General features: G+C 42.8%; 1 protein-coding gene across 1 annotated transcript in view; it reads left to right on the top strand.

Annotated features, from left to right (window-relative positions):
• The first annotated feature begins 455 nt into the window (after window positions 1-455).
• Window positions 456-18,531, top strand: part of RNF150 (ring finger protein 150) — a 127,918-nt gene continuing 109,842 nt past the window's right edge. The window contains exon 1 of the mRNA XM_056362940.1: window positions 456-1,104. Within this exon, the coding sequence (XP_056218915.1) occupies window positions 639-1,104 (466 nt within the window). The 5' untranslated portion in view covers window positions 456-638. The remainder of the gene's footprint in view (window positions 1,105-18,531) is intronic.

Below are 18,531 nucleotides of genomic sequence, written 5' to 3' on the forward strand. Positions count from 1 at the left end.
TTGCAGAGCCCCCCGGGGCTCCGCTCCCCCCACCTCCCGGAGCTCCGCTCCCCCCCCCCCCCCCCGCCCCGGGGCTCCGCTCCCCCCCCCCCCCCCCCCCCGCGGGAGGCAGCCCCCGGGCCGGCCCCGGCGGCCCCGCGCTGCCGGCAGGTGGCGCTGCCGCGCCGCTGCGGCAGCCGCTGCTCCCGCACACGGCGCCCCCCGCCGCCCCGCACCCCGGGGAGCGCAGCCCCGCCGGCGGGCCGCGCCGGGCGTCCGCAGGGGCCGGGCCTGCAGCGGGAGCGGCGCCGCGCGTTTGCGCCGGTGGGAATCCCCCCGCCTGCGCGCCTTGTGGCCGGCCGGGCTGCCAGCGGCGGGGGAGGCAGCTGTGCGGACAAGGGCGAGGGAGGGGGGGAGAGGGGCAGGAGGAAGCAAGGCGGCGGGGAGGGCGAGGGGAGGGCGGAGACGGGGCCAGCCCGAGGAAATCAAACGGCCCCGGCATGAATTAGGCAGCGGGCTGCAGAGGGGAGGGCCCCCTCCCCCCAGCCCGGCGGGAGCAGCGCCGCCCCGCGCAGAGCCGCTGCTCGGGGCGCGCCACGCACACAGACACACACAGGCAGGCGGCGGGGGCGGGCCGGCCGGGCGGGGGGGCCCGGCAGATGAAGATGGCAATGTCCGTGATCCAAGCGTGCCGCAGCCTGGCTCTCTCAACATGGCTGCTGTCCTTTTGTTTCGTGCATCTGCTGTGCCTGGACTTCACCGTGGCCGAGAAGGAGGAGTGGTACACGGCCTTCGTCAACATCACCTACGCCGACCCGGCGGCCGGCAGCGCCGAGCTCCGCAGCGAGAAGAGCGAGTGCGGGCGTTACGGCGAGCAGTCGCCCAAGCAGGACGCCCGCGGGCAGGTGGCCCTCTCCGCCTCGCCCACCGACCGCTACGCCTGCGACCCCGGCACGCGCTTTAACGCCCCGGCGCCGGGCAAGAGCTGGGTGGCCCTCATCCCGCGGGGCAACTGCACCTACAAGGACAAGATCCGCCACGCCGCCGCCCAGAACGCCTCCGCCGTGGTCATCTACAACGTGGGCTCCAGCAACGCCAACGAGACCATCACCATGCCCCACGCAGGTGAGCCCCGCCACCCTGCCCGCCGGGCCGGCCCCGTGTCCCTCCGTGCGGCAGCCCACGCGGCTGTCCCGCAGCCGTGCGGTGGCAGCTGCTGGGGGGAGGGGGTGAAGGTGGCCTCGCACCCCCCGGCGAGGAGCAGGGTGGGCTGCGGGCCTCGCGGGGCGGTGGGTGCTCATGGCGGGGGCCGCGGAGCACCGCTCCGTGCTGGCACGGCGAAGGACGGCTGTGCTGCTGGGAGCGGTGCACCCTGGCGTGCCAGGGGTGGAAAGTTTGGGAGAGGTGAAGTTTGGGTTTAGTCGGAGGAATGGATGGGACCCTGAGCCCACTGCGGGGCACCGATGTGGTGGTGTGTCCTGAGGATCCTCTGGCAGGTGCCGTGAGGATCGGGTGTGACAGAGACCTTCAGAAGACGAGAAGCTTAGTGTTTATGGTGCCGGCTTATCGGGAGGTGCAATAAAGTAGGGAACACGGTGTCCCCTATCTTGCCTGTGATAGCGTAAAAGCTGTGAGATTGAGCCGGAATGCCCAGTATCTGATTTGGTGAGAACATGAGATATTTTGTCCAGGACTGGGCTTGGGGGTGTGTGTGGGGAGTTTCACTCTGCCAGGTGAACGCTCTGATGGAGTTTGTGCTTGCAGTGTTGGCACATGGGTGCTTGGGTCCCCACATGTGCTTGTCACCTAGCAGAAACCCAGTCATCAGAAACAGTCCAAGCCTGGTGTTATGGCCAACAAAACCCGCTATTTTTGTAACATTGTTTGATCTGAAATAATGTTGTTTTAAAAACAGATCACCAGGTTTATGTTTAGGGGTGGTGGTTTCTGCCAGGGGTTGTTGGTATTTTATACCAGCAGCCTATGCCATGGAGACTAAAATGCCACCTATTGTGAAATCTCAGTTTGGTTTGCATCCAGTAACTAATCATGCCCAGCTGTTTCATGCCACTTGAATCTTAGCAAAGTTAGGGGTAAATTGAAACACAGAAAGGCTGCAAAACAGGATGTTATTCTAATGGCATTTTAAATTTCCACAGTGAACTAGTTAGCATGGATGTGCTGAAAAACAGTTTGTTGCCTAACTATAATGCTATAATACTGCTGATGCAAAAGTAGCGCCTTTGGAACCTCTTGTGTGTAGCCTCTTTAAGAGATTAACCATTTATTTGGGCAAATTGATGGTTCTTTGGTAGAACTGGAAGGTGGAAGTTGGGGGGGGGGGAAGGTTAGTATTTTCCATTGGTTTTGTGAGACAAGCAACTCATAACCTCTTGAGCTTCTTAAAACTGCACTTTATAACCTGCACATGGTTTGGTAGCTGTTCAGATTATACTTCTTGGTACTTTAAGTATCACAGATTATATACTAAGCAGTATAAAGTAGTAGGAGCTTGGCATACTTATGCACCCTTGAAGTAAAGCTCAGGCTGTTTCAAAACTTAAGATGCATCGCTTGTTCTTGTCTAGTGAGTTTTTCTAGAACTGCCAACATGTTGGATCAATTAATGGTTTGCCTGTTTTTAAAGTATGCACTAAGCTGGTTTCCCACACAAATGATGTTTTATTAAGAAACAGTGGGAGTAAAAAATGTGTGTAACCTTTTAAAATGTTAGAGCTTTTGTTTGTTTTAAAGCCTAAAATGAAGTAAGCAGGGACTCTTTCTTAGGAAAGTGGTCTTAGCTTTCAAAAATATGAACACTGTATCACTTATCTTGGGGGCAGCTTCTTTTATGTCATATGACTCCTTACAGTTTATTCTGAGAATCCTTTCTGAGTACTGAATTGATACCCAGCAGTGTGATTATACAGTACCAGAAGCTGAAATGAAAAGAAACTTGCAGAAAATAATCCGGACTTGTAGAACAATGTCAGTGAGACTGAAGGGCTTTGCTGATTGATTGTATGAGGCTGTCTTCATTTTCAGGATTTTTTTGCTCTGCCGAGTTGAGAAATGGTTGTTGTTCTTACCTTAGAGAAAACCTGCCCTCTGCGTACAGTCAAAACTCAGAGGAGTTTTAGAGCGTTAAGTCTGCTGGAACAGGAGGAAAAATATTGATTCTTAAATATTTGACAAACTAGCAGAGTTACAGAACTGAATTTATCTTTACTTTTCCTCTCGTACCACCCTTATGCTGAGACAAAGTGAATGTACAAGCTGTGTAAAATTATCTTTTGGACTTGCAGCCTTTGACGTTTGCTTGGTCCCAGTCTAAATGATAGCACAAGATTCAAGCGAAGAATGAATCAGGTTCTTGGTTTGTGAGTTCAGCAGCATCTGTGGTGCTCTGCCCACGCCAAATCCTGGAGTGGGAAGAAGAAAATTCCATCCTGGAAAATACTTGGGGGGTGGGAGGGGAGGGTGAAATATGACCTAAAAAGCAATTTCAAAGTCAAAAGAAATATGATGTTACTCTTTTATTTTTTATTTTTTTTTTTCCTCCCACAGATTTTTTTTTTGAGGTTTCATATAAGCTCAAATACTCTTCTATGAAGAAAAGTATATCCTGTTGCATAACAACATGGTTCCTGCCCTTACTAAAGAACTATGACTCCTAAGAGAGATATTTTTCCTTATGTACTTTCTTCTCTATGCTTTACCTTCTTTGTCTTACTCTCTTTTTTATATCTCTGCTTTTTTTTCTGCTTCTCTCAGCCCCACTCTCATTTCTTTAACTCTACCCCTGTGCTTCATTCTCCCTCTTGATGTGACTGTGCTACTTCATGGTGCTTTGCCCTTGTGACTTTCTTCGCAAAGCGCTCTCTTTCTCCTGCCAAAGATCTTACCTCACAGCTGTATGTTTAATTATATTTCCTGTTTTCTGCTACAGTGCATGCCAATGACCCTTTGCTAACTTGGTGCCTCCTCATTTTAAAATCTATAGGGAACTGTAGCAAGATACCATTGCTGAATTTGAAGGAGGGTTGGTAACACCGCCAACCCCCAAGTCAAAACCAGAGGGGTGTTATATCAAAACTTGTTGCAGAAAACCTCAAACAAAACTTTCCAGGATTTATTTATAATGCACCAGACGGAACAGACAAAGTGTGCAATTTGAACCAGTTCAGTCACAGTACTGAAAGTTTTGCTTTCAGGGAGCTTGTACTTAGGTCACTGCTTGCACATCTGGAAGAGTGAGGCAGAGTTGTGAACATCTGTGTTCACAGGGAATGCAGAGCTCTGTGGTTCTTGTGCTAGGACACGCTTAGCTTTTACATCATCTGCTACAGCCTTTGCAAACCGGCATCTTTATTTTTATTGGCTTGAAGTATGGTAAGGAGCTGTGAGTCCAACTCCGTTTGCTTTTTGCCTAAATAGGTTTTAACCAGAGAGGGAAAAAAAGCATCTAGAATTTCTGTTTCAGGTACTTTTTATTCTCCTAAATCAACATTTCTAGAAGAAATGTACTCTAATAATACAGAGGATGTTCTTTTTCTTCCGGAATAATAATCCATAATGTTGGCTAGGGTTTCTGATTGGCATTTTGTCTCATTTGGAACAAATCAGTTGTTATTTAGATTTGAAAAAGCTCTAGCCACTGTGTCTGCATTTAATAACTTAGTATTAATTAGAAGTGTACTTACTACCTATTGTAGCGTATGACCTAACACTTCCTCTGAGCTCTGAATAGATACAGTAAGCGAGCTTTCCAGAAGGTGATTCAAGGTGAGAACTTCCCTCTCTCCAGCTCTTATTTGAAGTAACCTAGGCTGACCGCTTCTAACTTGGGCACCTGTCATGTGCTTGGGGCTAGGGAGGGATGTTAACTGCAACTGTACACCTTGATCCTATGTGAGTAAAAATCAAACCTTTAGTATTCAAGAGTTTGTAACATTCAGTTTGAATTCTGGGGTGCATCAGAGTGTCTCACTGAATGGATATGATTACTATGTGAAGTAATTTGCATCCTAAGTATTTTGGACCACCAGCATATGTGAGTCAGGCAGTTCTGCATTTTCTGTATTCTGCTTTTCCAGTGCATGCCGTCATAAAGTTTTAAGTCGCGTGCTGCACATATGACAGCCCATTTTCAATGAGAGGCAGATGCCTCGTTTTTTGTAATGGCTCATACACAGTGGCAGCAACTGTCAGCTGTATCTTTGAGACATGAATCTTATATGTGGTCAGACATGACTTGTGAGTTCTTCCCTCCCTCCCTCCTTGGCCCCCCAGTGCAGCATGTGTGCACCGGATTGCACGAGGAGGGAGGGCATGGCCATCCCGCTGCAAAACCAGGTGCGTCTCTCCACAGATGCGGTCAATGTGGCCAGCGTGATCTCTGTGTGTTCAGTTCGGTAACAGTTTCTTCCCTTGTACTCAGATTTTTGTTCTGTGATCAGTGACTACTCTTGCCTTTTACATATTTTAAGATGTGTTAGTAGTAGTAGTTTTGGCTTTAGGCTCCCCTGTAGATTTTTACTGATGTGCAAATTAAACACTGAAGTTGAAGATTTCTCTCTTCACAGACATAATTCAGTACTGTAGCTACATTTTTTCCTTTATCAAAACAATTGTTTTCCTAAACTTCTGTTGAATTCTAATGAGGAAAATGTGCTGACAGCATTCACACTGAATTAACATATGGATAAGTGTGAATTAATTGAGGGTTGGAGATTTCAGGCTTTCAGGGCCTGCCATAATTATTTTCTGTTCCAGGCACCCAGGATTCATTCCTAATAGAAACCAACTGGGTGGGGGAGGGCGATGGAGATTAGTGCATCTCTGAGCCTTATCCATCATGAAATTGAGGCATGGCTGGGGTGTGCTGCCATCCTTAGGAACTCAGAGGAGCTTCCGGATCCAACGCGTAGGCCTGGCTTTCAGTAGTTTTTGAAAATCTGGTTCTCTGTATTTATTGAAATCAAGGATTTGTAACACTGGCTAGAGCCAGCAGGACTGCCGACAGCTGTCCCCCTGCGTTTGCTGTTTGCTCGGGAGCAACGCTTCTGCCTGCTAGTTCTGCCGTGGTTCAGCGCTAGACTTGTGGATGTGTTCAGCTATGCCAAGTGGTGGGGAGACTTTGTGACGTTCGGTAACTGGTTTAGCTTTAACTGGATTAGAAGGGATGAATTTGACCTACAAGGACTAGAGCGACAAAATAATCTTAGTCTCCGGTACCGCTTGGAACAGCCACTGCAGCACTGAGGCACTGAGTTTTGTCATTAGGTCAGGTGCTTTTTGTTTGGTTGAGTCTCACATCTTCTTTCAACCTCACGACTGGCTTGTGTAGCTCCTCCAGAGCCCGTTGCAGTCAGCAGAAAGACAGGGAGTCCCTTGAACTTTGGATCAAATCGTACGGTACAGCTTTCCTTACGAAGTAGTCAAGTATTGATTCATTGAAGATCGCATTGATCCTCCAAGCTTACTGATTGCAAAAGCAGCTGATTTCTGCATGCCCTTTGGTTATCTGCAGCATTTGTTTGCAGTGATATTCATACAAGTGTTGTCTTCAGATCTCTGCATTAAGAAGTGACACAGCAAGAAGAAAATCTTCCTCAGAAACAAATCTGTATCAGATAAGCATTGATTCTAACTGCTGGCTGTTAATCTGGGGCACCACCTTTTGGTATGCTGTCCGTAGGAGAATGGCTTGCTTTTGATAAAGTGATAGTTTTTTCTAGTCCTATTGGTATTTTGGCTTTGAAATGGTATATGTTAGCTTGGGTTATCAGACTCCCGTGGCAGTCTGTGGCTAATGTGTTAACTCCATTGTAGCTCACTTATTCATGCAGATATGTTTCTGTGCTGCCCTCCTTCACAGTATGCCACAGAGCAGAGGAACATCTTCAGCAAAAGGGAAGATAAACCTACAGTTAGTTCAGTGTTGGCACTTTAAGAATCTCTTTTTCTAGTAAGAGAAGAGGACTCTTCCTACTTTTCTCATGTAAGCAAAGGACTAAAAGAACCCATCATTTTGCTGCACTTGTTTGGTGGAGCTCATAGTGCATTGTCATGCGAGACAACTGAGTCTCAAGTGACCTCTGCCTCCTTACACCGCAAGCCAGGCTGATGCAAAGTTAGATCTTTATGAAGGGATAGCCCAGTGACTTCTCCACTTCCCAATAACTCCCGCATAGCTAACCTGCACAGAAACAGCATTCATTTCAAGACAAGCCCCACTTCTGCCCTATCAGTTGCATTTGAGTACTAGTCACTTGATGACTTCTTTGGTACGGAAGTGAGTGAACAATACAATCATTGACTCATAGAAATCAGATATGGAAAAGACTGAGTAGTCCATGTAATCTGTCACCTTACTAATGCAGGACTGCTTCCTACCATGTTACTGTCTACTACTGTCACAGTGCTTTTTGCTTAGCGTCTTGCAAAGGAAAGAATCTTGGTGTGCTTCAGAACCAAATGCAGTCTATGTAAGCAGCAGAATGGTGCTGAGGCAAGAGATATGAAATGTAGCATATTTTATTCTCATAACTTCCACAAAGTCATCTCGGCAGAGATGTAACTGCAAGTGTAAGGTTTAAAACCAACTGTTCCATTGTACCGCACAGTGTAGGGGAGTATATGGCAATTGCAAGAAGAAAGAGGCAGCAAAATGTTTTGTAACAAGTTATGTCTGAACAGGCTTACTCTGCTGGGTCTTGATTCCATGGTGGGATGTGACCCAGGGCTTCATTTGTGCCCAGCTGTCCTCTCATTTCACTCTGTAGTGTTTTGGTTTCTCTGGAAAAGAAATCTAGATGATAGGCCACAGGCCAGCCACTGCACAGTTTCATCAGATCCTGAATATGGATGAGCAGGGGTCCCTATTCCATATCCGTACCCAGGGTATCCTGCTTGTTCATGAGTGCATTTAGATGTAGTATCTCAGAAGGTAATTCTACTAGGAACTACAGTTTCTGTTACCTAGAGTAGAAAACCCAGATCATGTAGGCGAAACCTCAACTTTTAAAATTTCCTGTATTAAATCTTCCAGCTTTGTATCTACTGTCTGACCCACTGCCCGTGTTAGTGGATGCCAAGCTTCATAAACCTACAAGTTTACTTATGAATTTGCTGTGAATTGAAGCTCGTCAATAATAGGCTTAGTTCTTCAGTGCATTTTGTGGACCCCTTAGAGGAATTCTCCAGCCAGGATAGGTTGAAAATTACTGATTTAGGTGCTTGCCACCCTGGTGGAAACAACATTTTCTGATTCAAATTGGATGAGTGGAAACACTTTTTACCAGTTCTAGTAGATGGAGAAAGGTTGTAAAGATTGGTTTGGTTATAAAGAGATGCTAGGCAGCTGCGTTTTATGAGAGGCTTAACATGGGCATTATTTATTTTTTGGCTCTTCTTCAATAAATTATTTAAGATAAACCTAAGAAAACTGAACTGAGTAGAACTGAAGGAGGTGATGAAAAGATTAACCTGTTTGTTTTATTGCTATTCTACATTGAAATATGAAAAGCTAGCATCTTTGATTCTTTGCTACTTAAAGATAAAATAGCTTTTTCAAATAATTGTTCATTTCTTTTCCCTCTCAAGAGTAACTTCTAAATAACATCAATAAAGTGAAGTGCCTGTTCATTTGCTTCTGACAGTATAATCATAGTGATAGTGAATTATACTGCTAGACCTAGGGGTCTGTCAGAGATTCAGTCTCAAATTTGATGTGTGTAACTGTGTTTATGTATGTAATAGTCCCTGCTGTAAGTTGGAAACAGCCCATTTATTTTAACCTAATTTTTAGTTTGAGAAAAACATTTTTTGTCCATTTTTTATCTTTTTAATTCTCAAACCACAGAAACTGAAATTACAGCCATGTAACTCCATAGAGTCCTGGTTTGAGTATATCTTGTATACTCCTTAAAAACAGATAGAAGCATTACATCTGCATAGGAATGTGGTTCCTTTAGGGATACATGGAATAGGGTGAGTTTGCAAGTGCACCCTTGTGCTACACACTTACTGAGACATAGCTTTTTTAAAATGAATTTATATTCCATAAGTGTCTTGAAACCTTTATCATGAGAGAGGATCCCTGGCACTGGGGTGCTCCATAGTAAAGCAGTTCTCTCAGTATGCTCTTCTACCAAGACAGCCCCCTACTGCTGACATATTTTTCTATGAGCCGTCGTTGTTTGTCCCTGAACATTGGCTTAATTATGTAGGATTTTATTATTCCTCATGATTTGTTCCATACCTTGGGCTTCCTCCTGTTTTGTATGCTCTACGGTTTACCTCTTACTGTTCAAATGTCTCCTTACAAGGCATCTCTTTTGCAAGTCATTGTAAGAATATCTCACCAGATAATACATGTATTTTAAAGAGAATTATGCATCACCTTCATCTCTGGCTTCCAGCTTTATAAATCACACATCATTAAAGTGTGCTCATCTATTTATTGCTTGATCTTGCAGTCCTTGTCAAAAAATTCATTTCTAGCATCATCACAGTTATATTGTGTTGATTGTGTCTGACATTACACAGCAGCACTATGAATGGACTCAAGAACCTTAATAGGTAAATTCATCTTTAGTTGGACATATATGTCTAATCTTAAGATTACTGTAAAATGTGCCAGCATTAGTTGAACGTGTTGTGGATTGGCTGGGTTCAGACCCAGTACGATAAGGTGTACAGTTTTACTGTTTTGTTTAAATTGAGAAGCCTTTTTTTTTTTTAGTTCTCACTGTCATACTAGCAAAGCAATTCCAGTTCCTCATGATCAAAGCTCTGGGTGTCTAACCACTTTTACTATAAAAGATTTCTTGGATTTTCCAATTCTGCGAGAGTTCTGTATCAGTATCTGATAAAGATCTCTCTTGGTTTACACCCTGTGATGCTAGCTAAAATGTTGGTATTCTTCTTCCTTTTCCGTTTCAGTATTTTCTGTTAGAAGGCAGAAATATATTTCTGCCTTTCCCTTGCCCTTTCAGAAGTCTCTGTATTAGAGAATCTTAAATCTTTGGCCATATTTTTGGGACATGTCTATGTTTGTACTCAAAAAAAGAAAAAAGCTTTAAAACACAAGTCTGATGCTGCAGTACCATTCATGATTGCTTCTTATACTTGTACAGAATGTGCTTTCCCCTCTTGTGCCTTATTAAGCTTTTATTATACACTCACCGTCTCTTAGTTTTACCTGCCAGTATCATGCTCCTTGAGTGAGACAGCTTTCCCAAGATTGTGTAATCTCTGTGGCTGGTCTCTTACTGCTTTTTTATGTCCGTGTGTTTGAAGTACCATCTGGTTGTCCATGAAATTCATACCTTTACTAAATACTATATCAAGACTTTTCACACTGGAGAACAAGGAGATATCTGAGTAAAATCCATTCTGTCTTGTTATAATACTGGCCTTGATGTCTTTCTCTTGCCTTATTTTTCCTTCAATCCTCTATCCTCTTCATTTTCTACTTTAGTTTTTTCCTCTCTTTTTTTTTTTTTTTTTTTTTTTGGGGGGGGGGGGGAGAGGGTATAATTTCTTTACTTTCCACACTTCCAATAAATCTTTCCCTTGGACTTCCCACCTTTTTTTGTGTGTCGTCTTCATGTCCCTTTTATGTGCTCTGCACCCATTTTTCATCTCTTCTAGATTATTTTTTTTCCTTTCTCTTCACCCCATACCAGGTTGACAAAAATAGCCAAAGGCTTTACATACAAAGTTGGCTGTTAGGGGAAGCAGGAGCAGGATTACACTCTTGTGGTTGTTTTGCTTTGCAGCTAACTCTGGGAGTAAAGAGCATCTACCTTCTGCTGCACAGGGTCAGCTTGGAGGAGTGGGACACCAGCAGTCGGGAGTGTGGCAGAGCCGTTTATGAACAGAAGAAAACTGCTAGTCGGGCATGGCACATTTGCTATGCATAGAATGGCTTTGTGCTGAAGACTTCCTAAGTCTTTTTCATGAATTCTTAAAAGACTAAATTATGATCCCCCCTATGTAAAGGGGCGGATCCTGCTCTTTCATGCTTTTGCAGAAGATGAAGATTCCCCCACTGGGTGCTAAGAAAACTGACGGGGAGTTTTTCCATCAAAACTCTTTTGAAATGGATTTTCAACAAAAAAAAACCTGTTTTGCAAAGTTTTTGCTCCCCAGAAAAGATCTTACAGTTCTGAGTTGGAGGAAAGAACTTGTTTTAGTAAATATTTAATGTCTCGGGATTTCAGGTTCAGAAACAGTTTCATTTCCCTTTGCTTTTTTGATGATCTATTAAATTTTAATCAGCTTCTACCAGCTTTAGACACTACTTCCACCCCAGAGCACAGACCTGACTTCTTCCCAATTCAAACTTTACACTTCTCCAGGAATCAATGCATACATTTCATTGAGTATTATTTAAAGAAACTGAATGCAGGTTTGCAATGCTGAATTTCTTTCCCCTGTGATAGTGTGCCAACAGCTTTCTGTCTTCCCATAGCGTAGTCCTTAAGCCATCAGATCTTTGGCCCTTGCTGTGTGTGTGTATATCCTTACCAGCAGGTTAGATGTGACTTTAGCACTGTGTCTAGATACACATGGGAATGACACTTGGTGCGAGATAAAGATTGCCCTCATAGACAAAGACATAACAAGGATCAGGAGTTGTCAGTGGAAGTGAGACAAATTCAGGCCTGTGGTAAGATGCAGTTTCCTAAATGGTTGCCCATAACTTAATGTTATTTGAATGAGCTTGGATAGCTCTCTTAAAAGTCACATCCTGGAAAAAATTGCCCCATTGTCTGGGAAAGTTGTGGTAGGATGTGTACAAGGAAGGTTGAAGAAGGTGATCATGATAGTTCTTTATGGTTTCAGGGACTGTACCTCTCTAGAACTAACACCCAGCTCTTTTCCACAATTGGAGTCTGTCAAAACAGCTCTGGCAGAAGCTCTGCAGAAGCTCTGCACCGTGGGCAGAGGTAAAGCCTATGGCCTGAAGCATCAGCTTTTCAAGATGGAATTTCTGTATAGATGTCCTTTATCACCTGGAGGGAACTTGGCTGAGTGACAGCTGTGAACCGATGTCAGTTTGTTATTTCTTTGTAACTGTTGCTCATAGAAGAGAAGGCTGCAAGAAAAGGCACTTGCAAGAAAAAGTCTGAGCCATTTCTATTTTTTTGTGTCTGAAGATAGCCAACAAATGCAGAGAACTGCCTGTAAGCCTGCAAAACAAGCATTTGCTGGAGCATCTGTCTCATATCGTAAAAGAAGTTGAAAGCCTTTCTCTTCCAAAACTTCTATTTAAATGTTGAATGCCTGCACGAGGGAGTATCGTGGTTAAATGCAGTCCAGAGCAGCAAAGGTATCACAGGTGGGGATGCAATACTTGTAAAGCGGATAGTACCATCATTCACTTTGCCAGAGGAATAGCTAAAATAGCCATTAGGTGAAAGTCATGTGAATGAACCTGAATCCTGGAGAGGTGATTTCACGTAGATGGGAAAATAATAGCTATGGAAGTAGCTTGTGACCCCTGTGGCATCAGCAGCAGGGAGACATTCTTCCTGTCCAGAGGCTATGAAGGTTACTTGACTTATCCATATATCTTAATCTCCATTTCACTTCTGCACTGACTTCCATTTCTCACTGGTACCCATTGCCATGATCTTTGAAATTGCCTTGTTTGCTGCCTCATTGCTGTTTGTTGCAGTCCTTCCTTGCTGCCTTTGCAGGTGGTGGGAACGTTCCCTGAGATGATGAGGATCTTGGTCACCTTGTGCTCAGGTTTGAGCTTGTACATTTTCTAGTTGCCTTTAGCAGTTTTGCATGTTGCTTGGTGTTTGAGTATGGAGGATTGTATTGCTCGCAGAGTACTGCCCAGCTGGATCCATAGATGAATTGGAGAAAGCTACCAAACAGCTCAACTGTATGAGAATGAGCTATGTCAAGGCAGTTGGAATCCTCTAGTGCATATTGATCTTCAGGGAACTCATCTGTCGTTTTTACTCCCCTGATCTGCTAACGAAACCACATAGGAAAATTTCATTTCTTCTTCCCCCATCCTCCTCCCTGAGACACTCTGTTTTCTTTAGCCATCTAAGTCTCAAACAGACATTTTTCCCTTTTTTTATTTTTCTATCCTAGTCTATTAACCAGAACTTAATGAGATGCAAGTTGTGAGAGTCCATAGCCTATTTTTAAGAGAAAAACATGATTGTATAACTGTGGGGTTTTCTTGAATTGATAATTTCTAATGGTTGATAGTTCATGGAAACTTTTGGTAACAGAGAATTGATATTGTCTAGTTTTTAAATATACGTGACCTATCACTTCTTTCTCCAATAATTAAGGGCTTCATTCCAATTAACTAATCTATATAACCATCTTTCTGCTATTAGACTTCTGAAAAATAACAAAGCAAGTACTGAATTTTTAGTACAGAATGTCTTCTATTGATTATATTGTATATTTGAAGTGTAGAATCTGTTCTTAGTTCTCAACCAAAACTGTGTGAAGTCAGCACAATGATTGCTCTTGGTCTTTTCTGGACAATTTATTTTGTGTACATAGACCAGAAATATTTTTCTCCAGTGCAAAGATAACTCTGCTAGCTTTATCACAAAGATATTGTCCTTGGCTCTGATTAGCCAAATCTGTTGTGGATTAGCCTGCAAAACAGGAGCTATTGTGCATATTTAAAGCAATAGACTGTTCAGTAGTAATTGTAGTAGGGAGGCAAGTGTAACTGTGTCTCACCTAGACCAATACAGCAACTCCAAAATCTCTTACTTGCAAATGAGACTGATAAGTGATTTTCTTCTCGTAAAACTCACTAGTGGGTATTTTAAAATTTAGGTTAGACATTATTTCTAATGTCGACATTACATTAAGGTAATTTGGGCAATGCTTCATGTCCCAGTTCAGGAGAATGTTTGCAAAAATGGTTATAATTAAGCTCATGTTTAGTACTTGCTAAGAACGTGGCAGAAGTTGAACACCTTGATTAAATGTGATTGAAAGTGGTTTTTTGAGAAAGTGTCATCTATGAAAGAGGTACAAGTGTCTGATGTAGTCCAGAGGTTTATTACTAAGAATGTTACTGTGGTAATCTTGGGGGATCTTCCACCTTCCTGTAGCACTGTGAATAGTCAAGGTCCTTACAATGAGGTGTTTTTATTTATAATTGTGACTATAAGGTATATACTTCATATACTTCCTAAAACAGGTGTTTTATAAATGCCAGTTAAAAGAGATGCTTTGATTATTTTACATTTCTCCACATAGATTGGCTTCTGCTTTCTGGGTTATCAGGCACACCTGTGGTAAGAAGCAAGGGTGCCTCTCTCAGCTTCCAGTGAACACTGTTCTCCTTCCATCTGAGGAAGAATTGATGACCCAAATCCTTTAAAACCCCGATGCTTTCTCATCTTAGCTGTGCTTTGATGTCTGTTACCAGTGCATGCAGAGGAACAATCACAGCCGTGAGAAGTGTGAACAGCTGGTTAGTTATTTGCAGGTGGCTTAGAGATTTATATCAACCAGTCAGTTGTACTTGCTAGGTGAGCTAGAGGAGTTCTTGTAGTATAGAATAGCCACGCGGCATTTCTTGCTAATCAGGAAGATGCCTAATTTGGAAATACATATCTAAGGCCTATCAGATACATGGCAGCTCCATACCTTACACCCATTCCAGCTGGGGGTAATTATTGTAATGTGTTGCAGATTTGGTGCCAGTAGAGAAAATTTTGCATCCTCCCTTGTGGCCTTATCAGTCTGTCAGCTTCATTTTGCTTTGAGAAATTTGCAAGAGAGGTTTCCTCGGTATTCTTGATGGTATGTATCAATTTGGAACAGAACTTTCAGCCACTTGGACAGTTGTTGGGTTTATGTTGAGAGAATGGGGAAACTAACCAAGGAGGAGGGAAGCATAAAATTAACAGATGTCCCTCCATTAGACATTCCTAACAAGTTAACTGCCATATTTAGTTAAAGGGATCTGCCTGGAAATAATGCAATACTTATTTTTAATAACCTGTAAGTACGTAAGGGTGCCCCATGACAGCTATGTTAACATCACAGTAAGACTTGCCAGACCAGGTAAATATTAATGTATAATACACAAGTATTAATGAATACCTGAGGTGACTCGGTAGTGTCTTCAGTGCTCTGCAGATCTGCCTCTATCAGCACAAGCCTTAAGTTCCTCCATAAGCTCAGTGTGAATGGAGTTGAGGTGATTAGTATCCGTTTGTGAGTGTATGCTTTTCACAGGCCTGGGCCCTAGTTTGCCTTCACCTGTGTCTCCTTGTTTAATGAAAGAGAGTTGGAATCCATCCATCAGAGAATTATTGCAGGTTTGATTAATTTGAAAATAAAGTTGATGTTCATGCTGTTATCCAACAGTTGTCTCCACTTGTTGGCAAGAGTTTCAGGATCTGACAGTGCATTAAGTCTTTATTCAAGTGCAAAAAAAAAAAAAAAAAAAAAAAAACCAAGACAATTTCATTTTTGTTTTCAGTCTTTAATAATGGCAATGTCCCTATCACTAAAAGGGATAATATATAAGCACCCTCAAGCTATAGCAATGATGAGATTGTACCTTTTTCTTGTGGAAGGATGCTACACTGTGCAGGCTTGGTGTCATGGAAACTGAAAGAATGTATGAAATTTTAAATAGGCAGATGAATTTTAGATCCACTTCTCTAGCTACTTTGAAGAAGCACACAAATGACTTGGCTGAAAAAGTCACAGGAGAAAAAAATTCTCCAGCACCATTATGATGGTCTCCATAGTTCTTACGTGGGGTACTGGGATTAGACTGGGCTTTTAACTGACTTTTCACAGGCCATATTTTCTTTATGCAGTCTGCTTTCAGGCCAGCTCAGATGCTGATTTCTGAACTTTCAGGTTAGTCACCATTACTTTAAGAGTCTCCCAAGTCCCCATTTCATTTATTAACTTTTTTAACGTTGTGAGGAAAAAACCAAAAACTATCCTGTAAAATTCCAACCCCCAAATCTTTCCTTTAGAAAAAGCATTGTTTGCTGATTACCAGCAATGCATTTACCTATGCTGTTAAATTTGTGACCTCTGCCTCTGAAATACTAACCCTGTTGAAGTCAAGGCCAAAACTTCCTAAGGATTTCATTGCCAAGTAGTTAAAGCAAGAAAATAAATTCCTGAACTCATTATCTATCTTCTGCTGCCCCCATAGTACTTAACATGTTGTTGTAAAGTACAGAAAAGCCCCATTGATCACACCCCAACAGCAATAATACCAGTCTTTCACGAGCAATCTTGGTGGAGTATTAACAGTTTGCATTTCATATGAATTGCACACATCTACCAGATTCAAGTAACACAACAGACAGTACCAGGGCTTCATTAAGGTCATTTTGTAATTGAGTAAAATTATGGGCCAGCCTGTGAGTGCCTTGAAGGTGTAAGTATTAACTTGCGTGAGTTCTCCAGTGCATTTAATAAAAGGTCCGTCTGGCCTCAAGTGACTGTATAAATTACATAGCCACTGTTACATTTATGATATAGGTAGAAGTTAATTTTCTTTACCTTTTGAAGTGCTCGAGAATAGTAGGTCATGTCTGCTTCGTATTTCTGACAGTGGGCTTCAAAACAAATTTTTCTGAAATCAACTGACAGCTAAAATTTAGTTCTTGCAAGGCTTATGGCATTTGTGTGAAATGAAAAGAATCGGGGTGGGGGGTGTTAGAGCTGTGTTGCAGGAAGAGGCTGAAAAGCTTGCTTTGCAAGATGCACATGCCTGCTAGCTTGTCTCCAAGAGCGGCGAGCAGCCAGGCTCTCAAGAGCTCCAGGAGATGTTGCTGCCTGACAGAAGTCATAGTTGAGATAAAAGCTTCTGAATCTTCAGCAGGTACTGGCTGGACGCAGTGAAAAAAGGCCTGTGTTACATTTGGAGGGTGAGACCAGTGTGGTTTTCACACCTTTCTTCACTAACTGATATGCTAAGAAGGAATGGCAATGATGACAGCCTTATCACAGGGGGAATGCTTCAGCAGTGGTTGTTAGGAGAGCGCTGTCAGTATTTGCAATCTCCAGTGGAGGACTGGAATCTGCGTTTTATACTGTCCATCTATGTACCAAATAAATGCAGACAGTTGTCACAGAAATAGAGAAACAAAGTCTATCCACATTAAGCCTAGCAGAGGTCATTCCTTACCTGTTCCCAGCCTGACCAAGTTAAGATGGCATTTAATATGGGCTGAACTTGTTCCAGTCAGAGGATTAGTTATTAGATCTTGAAATATGTGGCTGGTTGTTGACTTTTTTTTTTCTTTTTTTCTTAATTTTCCTGGAAATAAAATTCAGCTGAAGAGACCACAATGCAGGCAATACTGCACGGCGATTTCAGTGCCTTTGTTCTAACATGCATATTGTGTTTTGAGTGATACTGATCTGTTTTGAGAAGTTGTGGGATTCTCAAAACCACTGCTATGTTAATCTAATTTGGCTTCTATAACATGCTTCAGATCACTCTGTCTTTTCAGGGTCTGATGACAAGATATTGAACGGTGTGATTTGTACTGCAAATTGTTTATTTTCAGTTTTCACTACACCTTCATTTTGGAGATCTGTGGCTGGTTAACCTCTTTGTAAGTCTTCAGCGTGCCTTATTATGGTGATTTTCTTTGCTAATCAAGATGTTTGCTAATGGGAGAATCTCTGTCGGTGTAGGCATTGCTGTATTCTAAAGATACTTTGCCTTTTGATCTCTTTGATCCAAGTTAATTGTAGGAGGCTAAATGCAGACAGAAATACCAGATGCACAGCTATGCTTAACAGAAATATTACAATTACATGAAAGTATCAGAAATCAAAGGAGAGGTCCAGATAGGTGATTCAGCATAGGAATAACAAGGTGGCTGAAGTTCATGATTTAAGCTGGTAGTTCTGATCTGCTCATACTCAGGCACTGATTCATCAAAGGCCTGAAAGCTAAATGAAGAGAGAGAACATAAGCCATCATACAAGAACCAAGGTAAATAGAATTACCCTCCTTTCATGTCCTGCATATGGGCAAAATTGGTCTCTGATGCAATCCAAACATAGGAGTATATGAGCAGCAGAAATATTACCAGCAGAGGGAAATTTCCAATAGTTACGACTCATATTCCTCCTTGGGAGCCTATATGTGGTGGTGTGGGTTATTTGGGGGGAGGGTTTGTTTCATTTTTGAGGAGAGGGGAGGGGAAACAGGCACGTAAAATGCCATGTAAATATCTGAAACAGCAGCATCTGAGTTGCATGTTCAGGAAACAGCTAGAAGTTATCATTAAACTGAAGACTGGCTTAAAACAAACCTTGATTTAAAGTCAACTGTATAACTTAAATACATCCCCTTCACATCTTCAGCTGTGTCTTATGTACTAAAATTTGCTACATTTGGTGCAAGATTTAGTTTCTGAACATCTTAGAGCTGTAGTGTTTGATATAAAACTCTTGTTTCGAGTCATTTAAAGAGTTATGAAATTCACATTCAATCTAGAACTCTAATCTGAAATATCTGACTCTGGTACGTGTTCAGATAACCAGATT

The sequence above is a fragment of the Falco biarmicus genome, chromosome 1, assembly GCF_023638135.1.
Source record: "Falco biarmicus isolate bFalBia1 chromosome 1, bFalBia1.pri, whole genome shotgun sequence".
Lineage (NCBI taxonomy): Eukaryota > Metazoa > Chordata > Aves > Falconiformes > Falconidae > Falco > Falco biarmicus.